This window comes from Mustelus asterias, chromosome 1, assembly GCF_964213995.1.
Source record: "Mustelus asterias chromosome 1, sMusAst1.hap1.1, whole genome shotgun sequence".
NCBI lineage: Eukaryota > Metazoa > Chordata > Chondrichthyes > Carcharhiniformes > Triakidae > Mustelus > Mustelus asterias.
The window spans coordinates 59384565-59403366 of NC_135801.1; the positions used below are offsets into that span (position 1 = coordinate 59384565).

Genomic DNA, 18802 nt, shown 5'->3' on the forward strand with positions numbered 1-18802 from the left:
GTGTTTTATTGAGACTGAGCTGATTTCTGTATGTATGTAGGATGTAACATTGGATACCATAAAATAATACTTGTACTTCATTTTCTAGAAACTGTTGCGCCTGATATGGAAAATTGTTTGGGTGAGGTGATGTATGTAGTAAAAGACAGCTTAGCACTGAAAGCATCTCCTACACTGCAGCTAGCAGAAGGGTAAGTTCACTGTGAGCACACTTGGAGTGTTCAAATTTCCTGTGTTTATTGATTTTTGTAATAGAACATATAGAACAGTACAGCACAGAACAGGCCCTTCGGCCCACGATGTTGTGCCGAGCTTTATCTGAAACCAAGATCAAGCTATCCCACTCCCTATCATCCTGGTGTGCTCCATGTGCCTATCCAATAACCGCTTAAATGTTCCTAAAGTGTCTGACTCCACTATCACTGCAGGCAGTCCATTCCACACCCCAACCACTCTCTGCATAAAGAACCTACCTCGGACATCCTTCCTATATCTCCCACCATGAACCCTATAGTTATGCCCCTTTGTAATAGCTCCATCCACCCGAGGAAATAGTCTTTGAAAGTTCACTCTATCTATCCCCTTCATCATTTTATAAACCTCGATTAAGTCTCCCCTCAGCCTTCTCCGCTCCAGAGAGAACAGCCCTAGCTCCCTCAACCTTTCCTCATAAGACCTACCCTCCAAACCAGGCAGCATCCTGGTAAATCTCCTTTGCACTCTTTCCAGCGCTTCCACATCCTCCTTATAGTGAGGTGACCAGAACTGCACACAACATTCCAAATGTGGTCTCACCAAGGTCCTGTACAGTTGCAGCATAACCCCACGGCTCTTAAACTCCAACCCCCTGTTAATAAAAGCTAACACACTATAGGCCTTCTTCACAGCTCTATCCACTTGATTGGCAACCTTTAGAGATCTGTGGATATGGACCCCAAGATCTCTCTGTTCCTCCACAGTCTTCAGAACCCTACCTTTGACCCTGTAATCCACATTTAAATTAGTCCTACCAAAATGAATCACCTCACATTTATCAGGGTTAAACTCCATTTGCCATTTTTCACCCCAGCTTTGCATCCTATCTATATCTCTTTGCAGTCTACAACAACCCTCCACCTCATCCACTACTCCACCAATCTTGGTGTCATCAGCAAATTTACTGATCCACCCTTCAGTCCCCTTTTCTAGGTCATTAATAAAAATCACAAAGAGCAGAGGGCGAAGCACTGATCCCTGTGGCACTCCACTAGCAACCTGCCTCCAGTCCGAAAATTTTCCATCCACCACCACCCTCTGTCTTCGATCAGACAGCCAGTTACCTATCCAATCGGCCAACTTTCCCTCTATCCCACGCCTCCTTACTTTCATCATAAGCCGACCATGGGGGACCTTATCAAACGCCTTACTAAAATCCATGTATATGACATCAACTGCCCTACCTTCATCAACACACTTAGTTACCTCCTCAAAAAATGCAATCAAATTTGTGAGGCATGACTTGCCCTTCACGAACCCGTGCTGACTATCCCAGATTAATCCGCATCTTTCTAAATGGTCGTAAATCCTATCTGCAAGGACCTTTTCCATCAACTTACCAACCACCGAAGTAAGACTAACCGGCCTATAATTACCAGGGTCATTTCTATTCCCTTAAACAGAGGAACAACATTCGCCACTCTCCAGTCCTCTGGCACTATCCCTGTGGACAGTGAGGACCCAAAGATCAAAGCCAAAGGCTCTGCAATCTCATCCCTTGCCTCCCAAAGAATCCTAGGATATATTTCATCAGGCCCAGGGGACTTATCGATCTTCAGTTCATTCAAAACTGCTAGTACATCCTCCCTCCGAACATATGCTTCCTCCAGCCTATTAGCTTGTAACCCCTTCTCTTCCTCAAAAACATGGCCCCTCTCCTTGGTGAACACTGAAGAAAAGTATTCATTCATCACCTCTCCTATCTCTACTGACTCCATACACAAGTTCCCACTACTGTCCTTGACCGGCCCTAACCTCACCCTGGTCATTTTTATTCCTCACATGGGGTTTTCCTTGATCCGACCCGCCAAGGACTTCTCATGCCCCCTCCTAGCTCTCCTAAGCCCCTTTTTCAGTCCATTCCTGAATCTTGTTTCCTCATCCCTACATAAGCTTCCCTCTTTTTTACAAGACATTCCACCTGTTTTGTGAACCATGGTTCTCTCACTCGGCCATTTCCTCCCTGCCTGACAGGGACATTCCTATCAAGGACACCCAGTATTTTTTCCTTGAAAAAGTTCCACTTTTCATTAGTGCCTTTCCCTGACAGTTTCTGTTCCCATCTTATGCCCCCTAATTCTTGCCTAATCGCATCATAATTACCTCTTCCCCCAATTATAAACCTTGCCCTGCCGTACGGCCCTATCCCTCTCCATTGCAATAACAAAAGACACCGAATTGTGGTCACTATCTCCAAAGTGCTCTCCCACAACCAAATCTAACACTTGGTCCGGTTCATTTCCCAGTACCAAATCCAATGTGGCCCCACCTCTTGTCGGCCTATCCACATATTGTGTCAGGAAACCCTCCTGCACAAAAACTGCCCCATCCGAACTATTTGACCTACAAAGGTTCCAATCAATATTTGGAAAGTTCAAGTCCCCCATGGCAACTACCCTGTGACCCCCAGACCTATCCATAATCTGCTTAGCAATTTCTTCCTCCACATCTCTATTACTATTTGGGGGCCTATAATAAACTCCTAACAACTTTTGTATTGCATGGTTAGAATTTGAGCCATAAATGCACACATTTCATTTAGTTCCCTAGCTTATTTCATGGTTTTGTAAATCGTTTAATTTTTTACAGTGACATTAACTTTAGATTCATGGTTGTTTCCTGAATCATTCCTTAGGATGCAAGATTAATCTGGTCACAGTTTTACTGGACTGTTTTTTGGGGGCAGTGCAGTGTGTGTGGAAGAAATTGGATGTATGTTCAATTGTATATAGTACTTCCCTCAAAACATTCCTGGTAAGAGAGATTTTGGGCATCACTGCAGGACATTCCCTCCCTACCCCGACCCTTATGAAAGTTTGGAAATCGTTCCTAAACGTTTACTTGCATTTAGCAAGTTCTCTGAAAATAATCCAAATGTGCATGCATTGATTCATTCAATCATTTATTTTTCTTTACTTTGTCTTCAATTTTGTTGTATTCTGCAGGCTTGAAAAGGCACGGTGGCCTTTTCACGGTTAGCACTGCTGCCTCACAGTCTCAGGGACCCGGGTTTGATTCCTGGCTTGGGTCACGCTCTGTGGAGTTTGCATGTTCTCCTTGTGTCTGCATGGGTTTCCTCCGGGTGCTCCGGTTTCCCCTCAGTCTAAAGATGTGCAGGTTAGGTGGATTGGCCAGTTAAAATTGCCCCTTAGTGTCAGGGTAACTAGCTAGGGGTAAATGTATGGGGTTATGGGGATAGGGCCAGGGTGGGATTGTGGTCAGTGCAGACTTGATGGGCCGAATGGCCTCCTTCTGCAATGTAGGATTCTATGATTCCCGGCTTGGATCACTGTCTGTGTGGAGTCTGCGCATTCTCCCTGTGTCTGCATGGGTTTCCTCTGGGTGTTCTGACTTCCTCCCACAGTCCGAAAGACGTGCTGGTTAGGTGCATTGGCCATGCTAAATTCTCGCTCTGTGTACCCGAACAGGTGCAGGAGTGTGGCGACCAGGGGTTTTCACAGTGACTTCATTGTAGTGTTAATCTAAGCCTACTTATGACGCTAATAAACTTTAAATCTTTCTTTCCATAGCCATCGCCCCATGTGATATGCAGAATGTCCTGCACACAACCTATTCAACAATAATAAAAGCTACTTATATTTATACGCTCCTCCAGCATAGTAAAATGTTCTAAGGTGCTTCTGAGCTTTATGAAACAAAGTTTGACATCAACCCAAATTATTAGGCAGATGACCGAGCTTATGGAAGGTAGATTTTAAGGAGCATCTCAAAGGAGGAAAGATGGGCAGAGGGATTCAAGAAGGGAATGTCAGAGCATAGGGCCTTGGCAGTGGCGAAATGATTAAAATTGGGGTGTTAAAGCGGCCAGAATTTGAGTAGCGTAGATAATGAGGCTGAGAGATTGGAGGGGATTACAAAGGTAGAGAGGGGTCAGGTCAAGGAGACAATTGAAAACAAGGATGAGAATTTAAAATTGAGGCATCGCTAACTGGGAGCCAATGTAGGTCAGTGAGCACAGGGATAATGTATCAGTGCGACTTGGCGTGAGTTAGGACATGGGCAGCAGAGTTTTGAATGGCTTCAAGTTTATTCAGTGCAGAACACAAGAGACCAGCGATGAGTGTTGAAATAATCAAGTCGAGACGTAACAAAAGCATTGGTAAGCATTTCAACAGGAGATCATCTAAGGCAAGGGCAGAGTCAGGTGTTGTTAAGGAGGTTGCTCCACATTAAATTGCCAGAGGGGGAGTGGAAAAGGGACAGTAATGCTGGAACAGTGCAAAGTAATAAATCTTCGTTATGATATTTCACAACCCAGTCAGAGTTGGGAGTCCAGCCATCACTGGAAGAGTTTAACAAAATTCACTTTTATTTTTCCCTTGGAATATTCTTCAAGATGGATTTTCCTGATAACTACCAATTAAGCTGATTAAATGAGTGTATTCCTAAAATTTATGATATAAAGTTTGTTTTTTATTGCACATAAATTCCTGATTTCAAGTTAACTAGTGGGCTTGAGCAATTTTTGTGATAATATTCTTGAATCTGCTTAACCATGCCAATTTGTATTTATATAGCACCTTTAACTTAGTAAAACATGCCAAGGTATTTTACAGGGGCATAATCAGACAAAAAATTGTCACCGAGATATTGAGAGGCATGGTCATTAGGTAGGTTTAAAGGAGCATCTTTGAGGAAGACACAAAAATTGAGTGGTTTAGGGAGACAGATGTCTCCCTAATTGAGTGAGTGGTTTAGGGAGACAGACAATATTTGATATATGACAATATTTAATTGAGTGGTTTAGGGAGACAGATAATATTAGGCTGTGCAGGGTCATGAGATTTCTAAAATTGGAATTGTTTCAATATTGCACATATAAAATACTCCTTTTGTAATCCTTCTGATATTGCATATAGAGATCCAATTACGTCTAGCTAGATCCTGGTGGTTCAGATTTCATGTCTATTTTGTCCGGAGGTCGAAGCCCTAGTTATTTTGTTTTATAAAGGTCCTGTGAAGCATTTTTGGACCTTTTATTTCTTAAAGATGATAAAATTTAAGTTATTGCTGTTGCTGCCTCAACCCCCGTCCCACCAATGACGTAATGAGTTTCTTGCCCAGGACAGTAGGGAACCTCATTTCAATAGAGTTTAATATAATTAGCGGTTTCCTGCCATCATGTCCCCCAACATTTGGTTTCAGAAACAGGAACCAGGCGAAAGGAACCCGCCAGAAAGGCACAGGTAAGTGTAGCCCCCGGAGGAGAGGGACTCTCTCGTTTGAAGGATGTTTTCCCCTTATTGGCTTGGGGGTGATGGGAGGTTCCCTTTGAGCATGTTGGGGGTGGTGGGGCATACTGTGTGAGGGACAGTTCCTGTGTTTTATATTGGAGGTCTGTGTGCCCTTTGGGATTGCCAGCTGCTGGCATTTTCTGGATGGCAGCCACGCCGCTGGATTTGTTTCTACAGAACGCTGGATTATCTGGAGAGAAAACCCAACTGTGCAGCCTGCAAGCTGCACACCGAATTTTTTGCCTCTGCCATTACTCTGTGCAGAGAATGGAAAAGTCCACCCATTGTCACCAAAGCAGTGAAAATGAAAAGATCTGCCTTGCATATATTAAATATTTTATGAAGTAAATAGAAGAAAACGCAAACTAATTACATCAGTTGACTATTGGGTAACTAGAGGACATAAATTAAATGTTAGGCCATAGAATCCCAACATTGCAGGACGAGGCGATTCGGCCCATCGCGTCTGCACTGATTCTCCAAAAGAGCATCCTACTCAGGCCTATCCCCATAGCCCTGCATATTTGCCATGGCTAATCCACCTAACCTTGCACATTTTTGGACACTAAGGGGCATTTTGGAATGGTCAATCCACCCAACCTGCACATCTTTGGACTGTGGGAGGAAACCGGTGCACACGGAGGAAACCCACACAGACACGGAGAGTGTGCAAACTTCACTCAGGCAGTCACCCAAGACCAGAATCGAACCCAGGTCCCTGGCACTGTGAGGCAGCAGTGCTAACCACTGTGCCACCGTGTCGTCCGAACCACTAAAAGTACAAAGGAAGAGATATTGGACAAAAGGTTTAAGTGTCAGAAAGTAGTTATGACATGGAACTTTTTGCCAGAAGCTGTGGCAAAAGCAGAATACATAATCCATTTCAAAAAGGACGTGAATAAATATTTGAAAGTTGGGGAATGAGATTAATTGAATAATTTAAGCGAGCTGGGACAGCCCAAATAGGTAAAATGACACCTCCTAGTGGTGTAAAATTCTATCCTGATTTTACCGTCTTTCTCTCTCGTGCAGAAACCTTCAAGATTCTTCAAGCTCATTTCAAGTCAAGTCCTGGCAAGGATCAGAATTCTGGACAGTGTGGTTTACAAATTACTTTGCGTTCAAAGTCGTGATAAGCAGTGTTTATGTACCTGCTGAAGCAGCACATCTGTTGACAGTAAAGTTGTTTTCATTTTCTGATTGCTTTACAAACTTGTGAAGGCACCAAAATTAATTTGACGTGAAGGTGGTTGTATTGTTCTTCAGAATAGGATCACCTAAACCATGGTGCTGAGCAGATGCACTGTTTAAATGGTTATGTACTGAATTTACAACTTATTGTCTGTAGAATGCTGTTGGGATTCAAGAAAAAGGATTCCGAGAATTAGGTGTGCACCTTTTTAATTGGACACATTCCTTGCACCTGAATGATGAGGCTCCCTCATTTTTGCAGCAAAAGCAAAATACTGTGGACGCTGCAAATCGTCTATCTGCAAATCTGAGATAAAAAACAGAATATGCTAGAAAGCAGTAGATCTGGCAGCATTTGTGGAAGAGAAGTGGAGTAATGTATCAGGTTGATAACCTTTTGTCAGAACTAGGAAAAAGTTAGAAATTCAACAGATTGTAAGGCAAGGCGTGGGGCTGAAGAACAAGCAACAGTCTGTGAAGGCAGGAGAGATTGAATAACGGAAGGGATGATAGTACAAAGTGAGGTTGTAATGGGAGCAAAGGTTATGATCTGAAATTGTTGAACTCAAAGTTGAGTCTGGGGGGCTGTAAAATGTCTAATCAAAAGGTGAAGTATGGTTTCTCAATTTTGCAGCAAGCTCAGAACAGTATCAGAGACCAAGGCCAGAGTGGGAGCAAAGTGGAGAATTAGAATTGCAGGCAACTGGAAACTCGCGGTCACACTTGAGGACTGAACAAAAGTGCGCAAATTCATCTTTAATCTGCATTTGGTGTCTCTGTAATGTAAAGGAGACCACATTGTGAGCAGCGTATGTAGTATGCTAAATTGAAGAGGTACAAATAAATCCCCGTTTCACCTGGAAGGAGTGCTTAGGGCCCTGCATAAGAGACCGATGAAGATAAAGGGACAGATGTTGCATCTCCTCTGCTTGCATGAGAAAGTCATGATGTGGAGATGCCGGCGTTGGACTGGGGTAAACACAGTAAGAAGTTCAACAACACCAGGTTAAAGTCCAACAGGTTTATTTGGTCGCAAATGCCACAAGCTTTCGGAGCCTCAAGCTCCTTCAGGTGAGTGGGAATTCTGTTCACAAACAGGGCATAGAAAGACACACACTCAATTTACAGAATAATGGTTGGAATGCGAATCCTTACAACTAATCAAGTCTTAAAGGTACAAACAATGTGAGTGGAGAGAGCAATGAGACAGGTTAAAGAGATGTGTATTGTCTCCAGACAGGACGGCCAGTGAGATTCTGCAAGTCCAGGCAAGCTGTGGGGGTTACAGATAGTGTGACATGAACCCAATATCCCGGTTGAGGCTGTCCTCATGTGTGTGGAACTTGGCTATCAGTTTCTGCTCAGCGACTCTGCGCCGTCGTGTGTTGTGAAGGCCGCCTTGGAGAACACTTACCCGAATATCAGAGGCTGAATGCCCGTGACTGCCGAAGTGCTCCCCAACAGGAAGAGAACAGTCTTGCCTGGTGATTGTCGAGCGGTGTTCATTCATCTGTTGTCGCAGCGTCTGCATGGTCTCCCCAACGTACCATGCCTCGGGATATCCTTTCCTGCAGCATATCAGGTAGACAACATTGGCCGAGTTGCAAGAGTATGTACTGTGTACCTGGTGGATGGTGTTCTCACGTGAGATGATGGCATCTGTGTCGATGATCCGGCACGTCTTGCAGAGGTTGCTGTGGCAGGGTTGTGTGGTGTCGTGGTCACTGTTCAAACAACCGCACAACCTCAAACAGACCATTGTCCACAGCAAACTACCCAGCCTTCAGGAGAACAGTGACCATGACACCACACAACCCTGCCACAGCAACCTCTGCAAGACGTGCCCGATCATCGACACATGCCATCATCCCACATGAGGACACCATCCACCAGGTACATGGTACATACTCTTGCAACTCGGCCAACGTTGTCTACCTGATGCGCTGCAGGGAAGGATGCCCGAGGCATGGTACATTGGGGAAACCATGCAGACGCTGTGACAATGGATGAATGAACACTGCTCGACAATCACTAGACAAGACTGTTCTCTTCCTGTTGGGGAGCACTTCAGCGGTCACAGGCATTCAGCCTCTGATATTCGTGTAAGTGTTCTCCAAGGCGGCCTTCACAACACAAGACGGCGCAGAGTCGCTGAGCAGAAACTGATAGCCAAGTTCCGCACACATGAGGACGGCCTCAACCGGGATATTGGGTTCATTTCACACTATCTGTAGCCCCCATAGCTTGCCTGGACTTGCAGAATCTCACTGGCTGCTCTGTCTGGAGACAATACACATCTCTTTAACCTGTCTTAATGCTCTCTCCACTCACATTGTTTGTATCTTTAAGACTTGATTAGTTGTAAGGATTCGCATTCCAACCATTATTCTGTAAATTGAGTTTGTGTCTTTATATGCCCTGTTTGTGAACAGAATTCCCACTCACCTGAAGAAGGAGCTTAAGGCTCCGAAAGCTTGTGGCATTTGCTACCAAATAAACCTGTTGGACTTTAACCTGGTGTTGTTAAACTTCTTACTGCATGAGAAAGTGCCATGGGAAGGGGAGAAGCTGTTAGAGATGATCAAAGAGTGGAGCGAGCAGGATGTACCATCAGGAACTGTCCCTACTGAATGTTGGTAGGGGAGGCGAAGTTTGTGTTTGGTGGTGACATCATGGTGCAGGTGGTGGAAATAGAGGTTGGTGAGATGCAAGCCCTCATTATTCTTTGGTTGGGAGACACCCTTCCCCTACAAACTCCATAATGAATAAAGTACTCAACTTCTCAGTTGGGCCTAACTGGGGATTCCAAAGCCTGGAATCTCTGTAGCACTAACTGACTGAGAGAAGCTACCTTGGAGAAGGGGCCTCAAACAAGTATTGCACTCCTTTTATTTTGTATTGGGAAAGGTCTTAATTGATCAGAGTTGTGTAAAGGAGACATCTTTTTTTGTCCTTCCCCCAATAGTGGCAGGCGATATACATCTGACTGGAAATGTGCACACATTTCTTCCTTGCTATAGTGCGGCTTTAGTAGTCCAAGTACAGACAAATATAGGTGCTGTGTGGAGCAATATTGGGATAGATTACGAAGGAAAGTTTTTTTTAAAAAAAATTTGAAAAAAGGCAAGCACAAGGAGTTGTTTCATTGGAAAATCAAGTTACCAAAACAATATTTAAAGTAATAATATCAGGCGAATGGTGTGAAATATAAATGGGGTGCTGACAACTCATCAGTGTTTAATATTTTTTCAGATTCTAAATTTTACTGGCCCAGTGATACTCACCCCAGGTTGCTGGCACATCTTGTCACTACAGTTTAAAGCTGGGAAAACACCTGTAACTTTAAACACGCATCTGCTAATCGTAACTGGGTCAGGATTAACACTTGAGCTCCCATTGCGTCTCTGCTCAATTCACGTGCAGGTATATATTCAATTTTTGAGCATCCATAAATCACTTAATCAGAATTGCAACTTCTCTCATCTTAAATATTATATATTTATTTATGCAAGATTCTATCATGTATAAAAGCATTTTTGAATCTAATTTAACAAAGCTATTAATTTAAATTTATCCTGAAAAGTAGCACAGCTATACTTAATATTTTTGCATTTAGCATTATGGAACCATAGAGTCCCTACAGTGCAGAAGGAGACCATTCAGCCCATCGAGTCTGTACTGACTCTCCGAAAGAGCATACTACTAAGGTCCACCTCCCTGACCTATCTCCATAACCCTGCACATTTACCAAGGCCAATCCACCTAACCTACACATCTTTGGACTTATAAGTTCAAAACTCACCATTCAAATGGAAGGAACACATTATTTTTTTTGTGCACTTGGACATAAAAATAATCCCAGACACTAATCTCTTACAAAAGTGACTGACCACAAATCTTTGAGAATGAACCCAGAGACCAAAACTGCTAAATTGGCAAGTAGTCAAATGTCATAGTCTGGCTGATTACAGAAACGGAAGAATTGCCACATTGGTGCGGTGAGCTGTATTCATCAGAAAAGGAACTGAGGTATTTTTGGAGTGGGAGGGATCTTTACCATGCCGCTAACTGCGCAGGTATCCAGTGAAGCTTGATAGGGCGTTGATTGTCTGCATTGGAACATGTGCTATGCTCTAGCACCAGCATCCTTCATTTCGATGAATAAAATCATCCTTTAATGTTAGAAAATAGGGTTTGGTAAACAAATGTTGAGGGCAGAAAATGCTAGTGCAGGAGGCCCTTGTGCAAAACTGTTGCAACAAGTTTTTATTGAAATCTATTTTTATTTTGAGTAACTGTTTGAAATTTTGTCAGAACTTGCACATCTGAAAGAAATGCTGCTGCAGGATTTTACAGGATTAAAGCACTAAAACATAGATTAAAGATTAAAATGTAAGGTGTTGCTGAAGAAGAAAATCGCCTGGATAAATAATTTAGCAGGACGGGCAAGAGTTGGCAATTCCTGTTTTCAGTTTTAATTGCTTAAACTGTAGTAGTGGAGAACATTGGACTGTAGCCATAATAAGCTCGCAGCATTCAGAAATTGAACAAACTACTTTAGAATTGTTAATTTGACAGTAATTTGAAGAGAACAGAAGAAGAATTTCAACCCATACTCCACATGATCTGGGATCATGGAGGTGTTAAACATCTTGTAGCTGTGCATGTTTTGTTTTTAGTTCCCCCTCCCCTTGCCCCATCAATTTTTCTTTATCACATGTAGACGACTTCCTTGCTCAATTAGTGCTAATCTTCATGCATCACCTTTCTACAAATGTTCATAGAATCCCTACAGTGTAGAAGGAGACCATTCGTCCCATCGAGTCTGCACCAAACGCAATCCCACCCAGACCCTATTCCCGTAACCCCTCATATTTACCCCCCGATACTAGGGTTAATTTAGCATGGCCATAAAATCTAACCCACTCATCTTTGGACTGTGGGAGGAAACCAGAGCACCCGGAGGAAACCCACGCAGACAGAGAATATGCAAACTCCACACACTGACTGGAATTGAACCCGGGTCCCTGGCACTGAGGCACAGTATTTTTTTGAAGTTTTGAGTTTATTTACTTTATATTTATGATTTGGGCGTCCGTGATTAATATTGCATTTCATTTTTCATATTTATTTTTGGAAAAGTACTTGCATATTGTCATATCACATTCTCAGAATATCCCAAAGCACTCCACAGTTAATGAATTACTATTTGAAGTGTAGCCACTGTGGAGACAAACAGAGCTCATTTGCATACAACAAAGTCCCACAAACAGCAGCAATATACATAACAGTGAAGCTGTTCTGTTGTTACCAGTTAAGTATTGGCCAGGTCATTGCTTTCTTACTTTAATTCCATGGATCTTTTAGGTTCACTCAGGCAAGAAAGATGTTTGCCATCAGATGGCACCCAGAAGGTGCAGCATTTTGCTCGGTACTGCGCTGAAATTTAATCCTGTGCCCAATCTGGGAAGTGGATTTGAATCCACAACACTCTGACTTGGGTAAAAAGAAATACTTACGTTTACACGTGCCTTTCACAACCTCAGGACATCCAAAAACACTTTATGCCCATGAAGTTGCTTTTGATGGAAAGTCAGTGCTGTTATGTAGGTGGTGTGGCAGCTAGTTTGAGTGGTGAGTCAGATGGGGCCGCCTGAGAGGCAGATGGGGCCTCAGTTTTATGCCTGATCCAAAAGGCCACACTTCCAACAGTGCATCCTACCCTCAGTCCTACCCTGGAGTGCCAACTTTGATTTTTATGCTCTGTTCCTAGAGTGTGGTGTTGCCACTGAGCCAATCTTTTGGAAGGTAGATTTCCCTTACATTGACTGTGCTCTGTTTGAAGCATCATTGTAACACTTTGGAAACCCTGTCTTTTGTTGCCTTATTTCTATTGTAGATTATTCTCCGACCCAATTTTTGTATTGGGGCATGCGATCTCTTGCATGTTAGTAAGTAATAACTATCCTCACTGAATCCTCGTAATGCTGGTAAAGGAGCATTAGAAGTGCAATCATGAAACATTGCTTTTAACATAGTTTTAGGCTGCGTTCTTTATTTATTTCTCCAAGTATACAATCTGCTAAAATAGTCTTGCTTTTTGTGAACAGGGGGATGTGTATTCTGATGCAGTTCTGCAGTGTGGTGTATACTGTTATCTGGGGGAAAAAGGTAAGGACAATATTTTGGTTGTATATTTATGTTAATTTTGGTAGGCGGGAAATGGAATCTGCATAAATCAGTGACCTGATTGTTGAGGTCCATTTTGCTGGACTGTTCCCCTAAAAAATATTACAACCTCTTTTGCCCCCCCTCTCTTCAAGGCACCAAAGTCATTGACAGATCAGATCATACTTCTTTTCTTCCGAATCTGCAGGCAGGCTGCTGTCTTCTGGCAGTCGACCCTCTAAAGTCCAAGCAAATAGACCATTGAAGCTGTAGCAATTTGCTGTTCCAATTTACTTTCAAACTGTGTGAAGTTCTGCTGACAGGTTGCCATAAATACTGCAGTGACTTAACAGTGGAATTCAATGTTTCTACTAAGTCAGGAGGCAACATCCAAGTCTGACCACAGCTGGCTGAAATGCAATTGGAGGCGGGGGGAGGGGGGGGGGGTCAGAGTCTTGCTACCTAGGCTTAATGTGTTTCTGGAACCCATTTTGCAAATGCAAGACATTACATAATGATTTATTGATTATTTTTTAAAGCTGGCTTTGATCATTGCGATTTTGTGATGTGAGCATTGCAGAGTGCTCCTTCGGAAATCAAAGCATATTTGGATAATTGAGAGACCAATAGCTGTTTGTTGTGCTTGTGCCTGGATTGGGGTTTTCACGTCTGAAAAAGCATCAAAGCATTGTTTCTGTGTGAAATTAAACTAGTGAAACTCAGGCGATGAATCTGAACCGCAGCTAGGAGGGTCAAACAATGTGCATTCTCCACAAGTTCAGACAACACCTCTTCTGCTGTCTGTATACTTTCTACTTTGATTAGATGATGAGTAGTCAACTTAAATCAATTTTAAAATAACACTGCATTCTTCTAATTTAGAAGATAATGCTTCAAGATGATAGACTTTTAAAATGTCTAACATGCTGTTAGCATATCACACAAAACTGTGCTGTTAAAATATTGTATGATGTATATTTGATAGGAAGCCTGTAATCTTTCTCCCTCGTACATAGGACATAAGACAGGCAGACCGCAGATTTGCAACACAATTGGTTCCTGGAAACCATGTTGTAAGTCAAAAAATTGTAAGTTGGAACAACTTTCCCATAGGATCACTATTATAAATAGGAGATTGGTTCCTGAACCAAGGCTGGAAATCACTCATAGGGTACCTGGCAATATTAAATGCATTCAGCTCTTTCCCCATCAAGCTACTGAGGTGACTGTTGATGCCTGCATGCCTTAGCACAAGTTCCTCAGTTACTGTAAGGCTTACATTAACACTGCAATGAAGTTACTGTGAAATTCCCCTAGTTGCCACATTCCTGCGCCTGTTCGGGTCAATGCACCTAACCAGCACGTCTTTCAGACTGTGGGAGGAAACCGGAGCACCCGGAGGAAACCCATGCAGATACGGACAGAACGTGCAAACTCCACACAGACAGTAACCGAAGCTGGGAATTGTGGGGAATATAATGAAGCCATTGACCTCGGTCAGTGCTTGTGAACTACTGTGCGCCTGAGCGTGTGTGAAATATAACATAAGCGTATAAGTGCATTAAAATCGCAAGTGCCAAAAATGTTTAACAGAATGAAACACCCGTTTCCAACATGATAGTTTAGCCTGTCTAGTCATACAGATGGATGGCACAGAATGTCAGTGTGCACGTATGAACGTGCTGGCATGGCGTTGTAAAGTTGAAAGCGACATTGTAAAGTCGAAATGGGGCATCGATTTATAAACGTAAATGCTGTTTGTTGTAATTCGAGTGTCGTTAAGTTGAGGACTGCCTTTATTTCATTTTGCCTTAAATGTTGAAGCATAATTATTTCTTTGACACGAATGGCAAGAAGCCCCTCAGTACTGTCACCAACGTTCAACTTTTATCTGGTACTTTCAGACATGAGACTCTGTTTCTTAAATTCATCCCTGTGTTTTTCAGCTGCTGTGCACTGGCATGATAGTCTTTCGCTGGAATCCTCATCCTGGAAGGTAGACTCTGAACTGGGTTTGGATTTACGACTTAAGTGGCAGCAAATGAGAGAAAAAGGAGCAAGCAGGTAAAACCAAGAGGTGGACACAGTGCTTAAAAGTTAGAAGGCCTGGATTTTGCGATACTCGAGTGCAGAACTGTTCGTGTTCAGTCTCATTACTCCTCTGAGATTGACAGCAGTTTCTGGAGTCTGCCTGTACGTAACTAATTGGGGAAATCCAAAAGTTGCTGCCAGTGCTTTGTGCTGTTGAAGTTGGTTAGAACTTACTGAACTGATGTGATTTCACCCTTTTACACTATTGACCTTGCTGTAAAAATCTTTGAGAAAGTTGCACTGTGTTGCATGAGGTGTAACTGGGTTTATAATGGTGCACTACAATCATAATTACTGCGAACAGCCTCACCATACCTGAAGAACTAATTGATATATTTAATCACCATCTTCTCCAGAGCAACTAAGGATCCTATGAACGAATAAAGAAATCTCCACTGTAATTCATATTTTTTCTAGAGGAAATTTGATATTTCAGCTTCTACCTCAGTCCCATGTGTATGTTCTGTGCATTAATTTTGTTATTTGTAAAATGTAAGGAAAGAAAACAGTGCATTTTGTGTCCTTGTTTGTTGTTGAGAGACTATTTTACTATGTGCACACTGAAGTTCTGCATCATCCATCTGATGATTGGACAGATCAATATGTCTCTATTACGTTGGAAATGGGTGTTTCATTCTGTTGTGTTTTTGGCATAACTATTGCGATTTAAACTGAAGGGATTCTTTGACCATTAATATTGTTGCTGGATGCTTGGAGATCCTCTTGACTTGGCACTAGATCAAAACTGATTTCAAGAAAGGAGAAATCTAGGTCTCACAGATTGCTGGATCAATTTTCTTCAAGGTCAACAGCAAGAACGCTCATTTTGCCACTGACCCCAAAACCCAAGCTGAAGAATAGTGTGTACCTGGGAGTGATTGATGTAGTTATTCTGATGTTGGGCTTGAATGACCTAATTCTTATCATTTATGGCCACTATCCCAATACCAAATTTAGAATTATACTTATGATTCATTTCATTATTTCTGATGCTATTGTAAAATGTGACATTTGTTTTTGTGTACAAAGAGATACAATTATTCAGTTTCATTGAAAGATTAGGGTATTCTGAGAGTATAGAGAAATTCACTGAAGAGTTTTTGTGTTCTGTAATGTCACTGAGTTAGTAGTTCAGAAATACTTCACCCAATTTGATATGGAACTGCAAACAAAAACTGAGGGATTCTTTGATCGTTAGTGTAGACCTAATTATTTTTAAATTTTAAGTGGGATGAAGAATGCGTGCAACTGTAAAGTGTTTGCGAGCAGCTATTTTATTTTTGTTCATGGATGTGGACATCACTGGTAAGGCCAGCATTTCTTGCCCACCTCTAATTGTCCACTTAGTTCAGTTGGAGTGTGGTGCTTAATAACATCAATGGTGTATGTTCTATCCCTTAATGACTGGGGGGTCTTGGAGGCCTACCTCTTCTATTTGTGCTATTGTGATATCATAGCATCACTGAGCCATGATTTGCAACCCTCAGACAATGAGGGTGCTACGTGAAGAGATAATTTTCTTTGAGAAGTTGCTGCCTTGAACAGCTGTAGTTCTTGGAATACATCCATAGTGCTCTTAGATGGAGTTCCACAATTTTGACCCAGTGACAGTGACAATGTAACTGGGAGAGGAACTTGAAGGTGTTGGTGTTTCCATGTGTCTGCTGTCCTGCTCTTCTAGGTGGCAGAGGTCAAGAGTTTGAAAAGTGCTGTTGAAGAAACTTGCTGAATTGCAGCAGTGCATCTTGTACATGGCATGCACTAATGCCACTGCTTTGGTGGCAGAGGGAATGGATGTTTAGGGTGCTGGGTGGGACGCCAATGAAGCAGGCTGCTTTGTCCTGGATAGTGTTGAACATTCTAAGTGTTGCTGAAGCTGTGCTCTCCAGGGCAGTATTCCATCACATTCCTGACTTGTTCCTTGTAGATAGTGGACAGGCTTTGTAGAGTCAAGAGGTGAGTTGGTCACTGCAGAATTCCCAGCCTTTGACCTGCTCTTGCAGCCACAGTATTTATATGGCTAGTCCAGCTAAACCTCTGGTCAGTAATGAACAGGATGTTCATTGTGGGGGATTCGGCTATGGTAATGTACTTGAAAGTCAAGGAGGTGGTTGCATTCTCTCTTGTTGGAGATGATCATTGTGTGTTACTTGCCACTTACAAACCATACCTGAATGCTGTCCAAATCTACTGCAAATGGACAGTGTGTGAGTAATTACAATTGGAACTGTGCACTGTAATTATCAGTGAACATCTCCATTTCAGACCTTATGGTGGAGGGAAGACCATTAAGTAAGCTGAAGATGGTTGGGACTGGGACACTATCTTGAGAAACTCCTGCAGCAAGAGATTACTGGCATCCTTTCTGCTAAATATGACTCCAATCTGTGAAGAGTTTTCCCTTTGATTCCCATTGACTTCAATTTTTCTTGGACTCCTTGATTCCGTACTTGCTGAAATGCTCCTTTGATATCAAGGGCAGTCACTCTCGCATCACCTCTGAAATCAAGGTCTTTTGACCATGTTTGGATCAAGGCTGTAATAAGGTCTGGAGCTGAATGACTGTGGCAGAATCTAAACTGAGCATTGGTGAGCAGTTTATTGCTGCGTAAATGCCTCTTGATAGCATTGTCAACGATACCTTCCATCGCTTGCTGATGATCAAGTGTAGGTTGATGGCTGGTATTTTCCCGGATTGGATTTGTCCTGCCTTTTGTAGAAAAGACATACCTGGGCAGATAGAAGCCAGTATTGTAATTGTGCTGGAACATTTTGTCTTGGTGCATGGTTAGTTCTGCAGCATAATTATTCACTGCAAGTGGTATGTTATCAGGGCCCATTTGGTGTATGCTGTGTCAGCCTTTTCTTTATATTGTGTGGACTGAATCCAATTGACTGGAATCTATGGTGGTGGGAACCTCAGGAGGAGGCTGATATGGGTCATTCATTCATTTGGCATTTCTGGCTGAAAATGGTTGAAAACCTTATATTTTGCACTTTGCTAGACGACCCCATCATTGGAAGAGCCTCCCCCTCCTCCAGGTAATGGTTTAATTGCCATCTACCATTTCATGGCTGGATGAGCTTTGTTTGGGGGATCGCTCAACTCTGTCCATAATGTGTTTGTTGCCTGTGCGTTGTAGCTTCAGTGGGTTGGCACCTCATTTTTAGGTATGCCTCGTGTCACTGCTAGAACATTTTCAATGACTTTGAGTTTACATACAGCAAATAAATTAACAACCCCATCACTCTGTATTTAATAGAAGTCAAATAAACGGGATGTTTTAGTGAAATAACGTGTGGTATTTATAGTTGATTTGGTTTGGTAAATGTGAATCACCTGTAAATGACCGATATACGCCCAACAACATGAGCTTTGTGGAGTTAGTTAAAAATCATGTAATTAAATGAAGTTTCTGTGAGTTTGTTTTCACATTGCGATCCATTTGATCATATGCACCAATCTGAATTCAACCCTACCCAAAAAATATTACCACTCTGGAAAGAAAAGCATTTTAGATGCCTCTGATTTATGTATTATTTTCAGCCACCACCACCACCACCTACTGGCTGAGATTTGGACTGCAGAAAATACCTCTAGCTTTGCATTTCCCAGAGAATTTTACTTTCGCTCATCAAGCCGACTAATTCAGACCTGTATCTCATCCATTCCTACATGAGGTTTTGGCCATTGTTCTCAGGACTCTGATCATTTTTCAATGCAACCTATAAAGCAGTCACTATGATCAATAATGTATGTAATTGTGCCTGTTGCAGTCAGGAACTAGAATTTCTGTTTCAATCAGACATTAGTTTCCTGGAAATCTGAAGCAGTGTCCAGA

General features: G+C 42.4%; 1 protein-coding gene across 6 annotated transcripts in view; it reads left to right on the forward strand.

The window, feature by feature from the left end:
* Positions 1-18802, forward strand: part of tmem131l (transmembrane 131 like) — a 167015-nt gene that overhangs the window by 102285 nt on the left and 45928 nt on the right. For 4 of the 6 annotated variants that reach the window (XM_078212869.1, XM_078212840.1, XM_078212879.1 and 1 more), the window contains exons 12-16: positions 89-191; positions 6543-6687; positions 9954-10124; positions 12812-12872; positions 14816-14933. In XM_078212869.1, coding sequence (XP_078068995.1) covers positions 89-191; positions 6543-6687; positions 9954-10124; positions 12812-12872; positions 14816-14933 — 598 coding nt within the window. The remainder of the gene's footprint in view (positions 1-88; positions 192-6542; positions 6688-9953; positions 10125-12811; positions 12873-14815; positions 14934-18802) is intronic. The other 2 variants (XM_078212861.1, XM_078212851.1) reach the window with 1 other exon arrangement.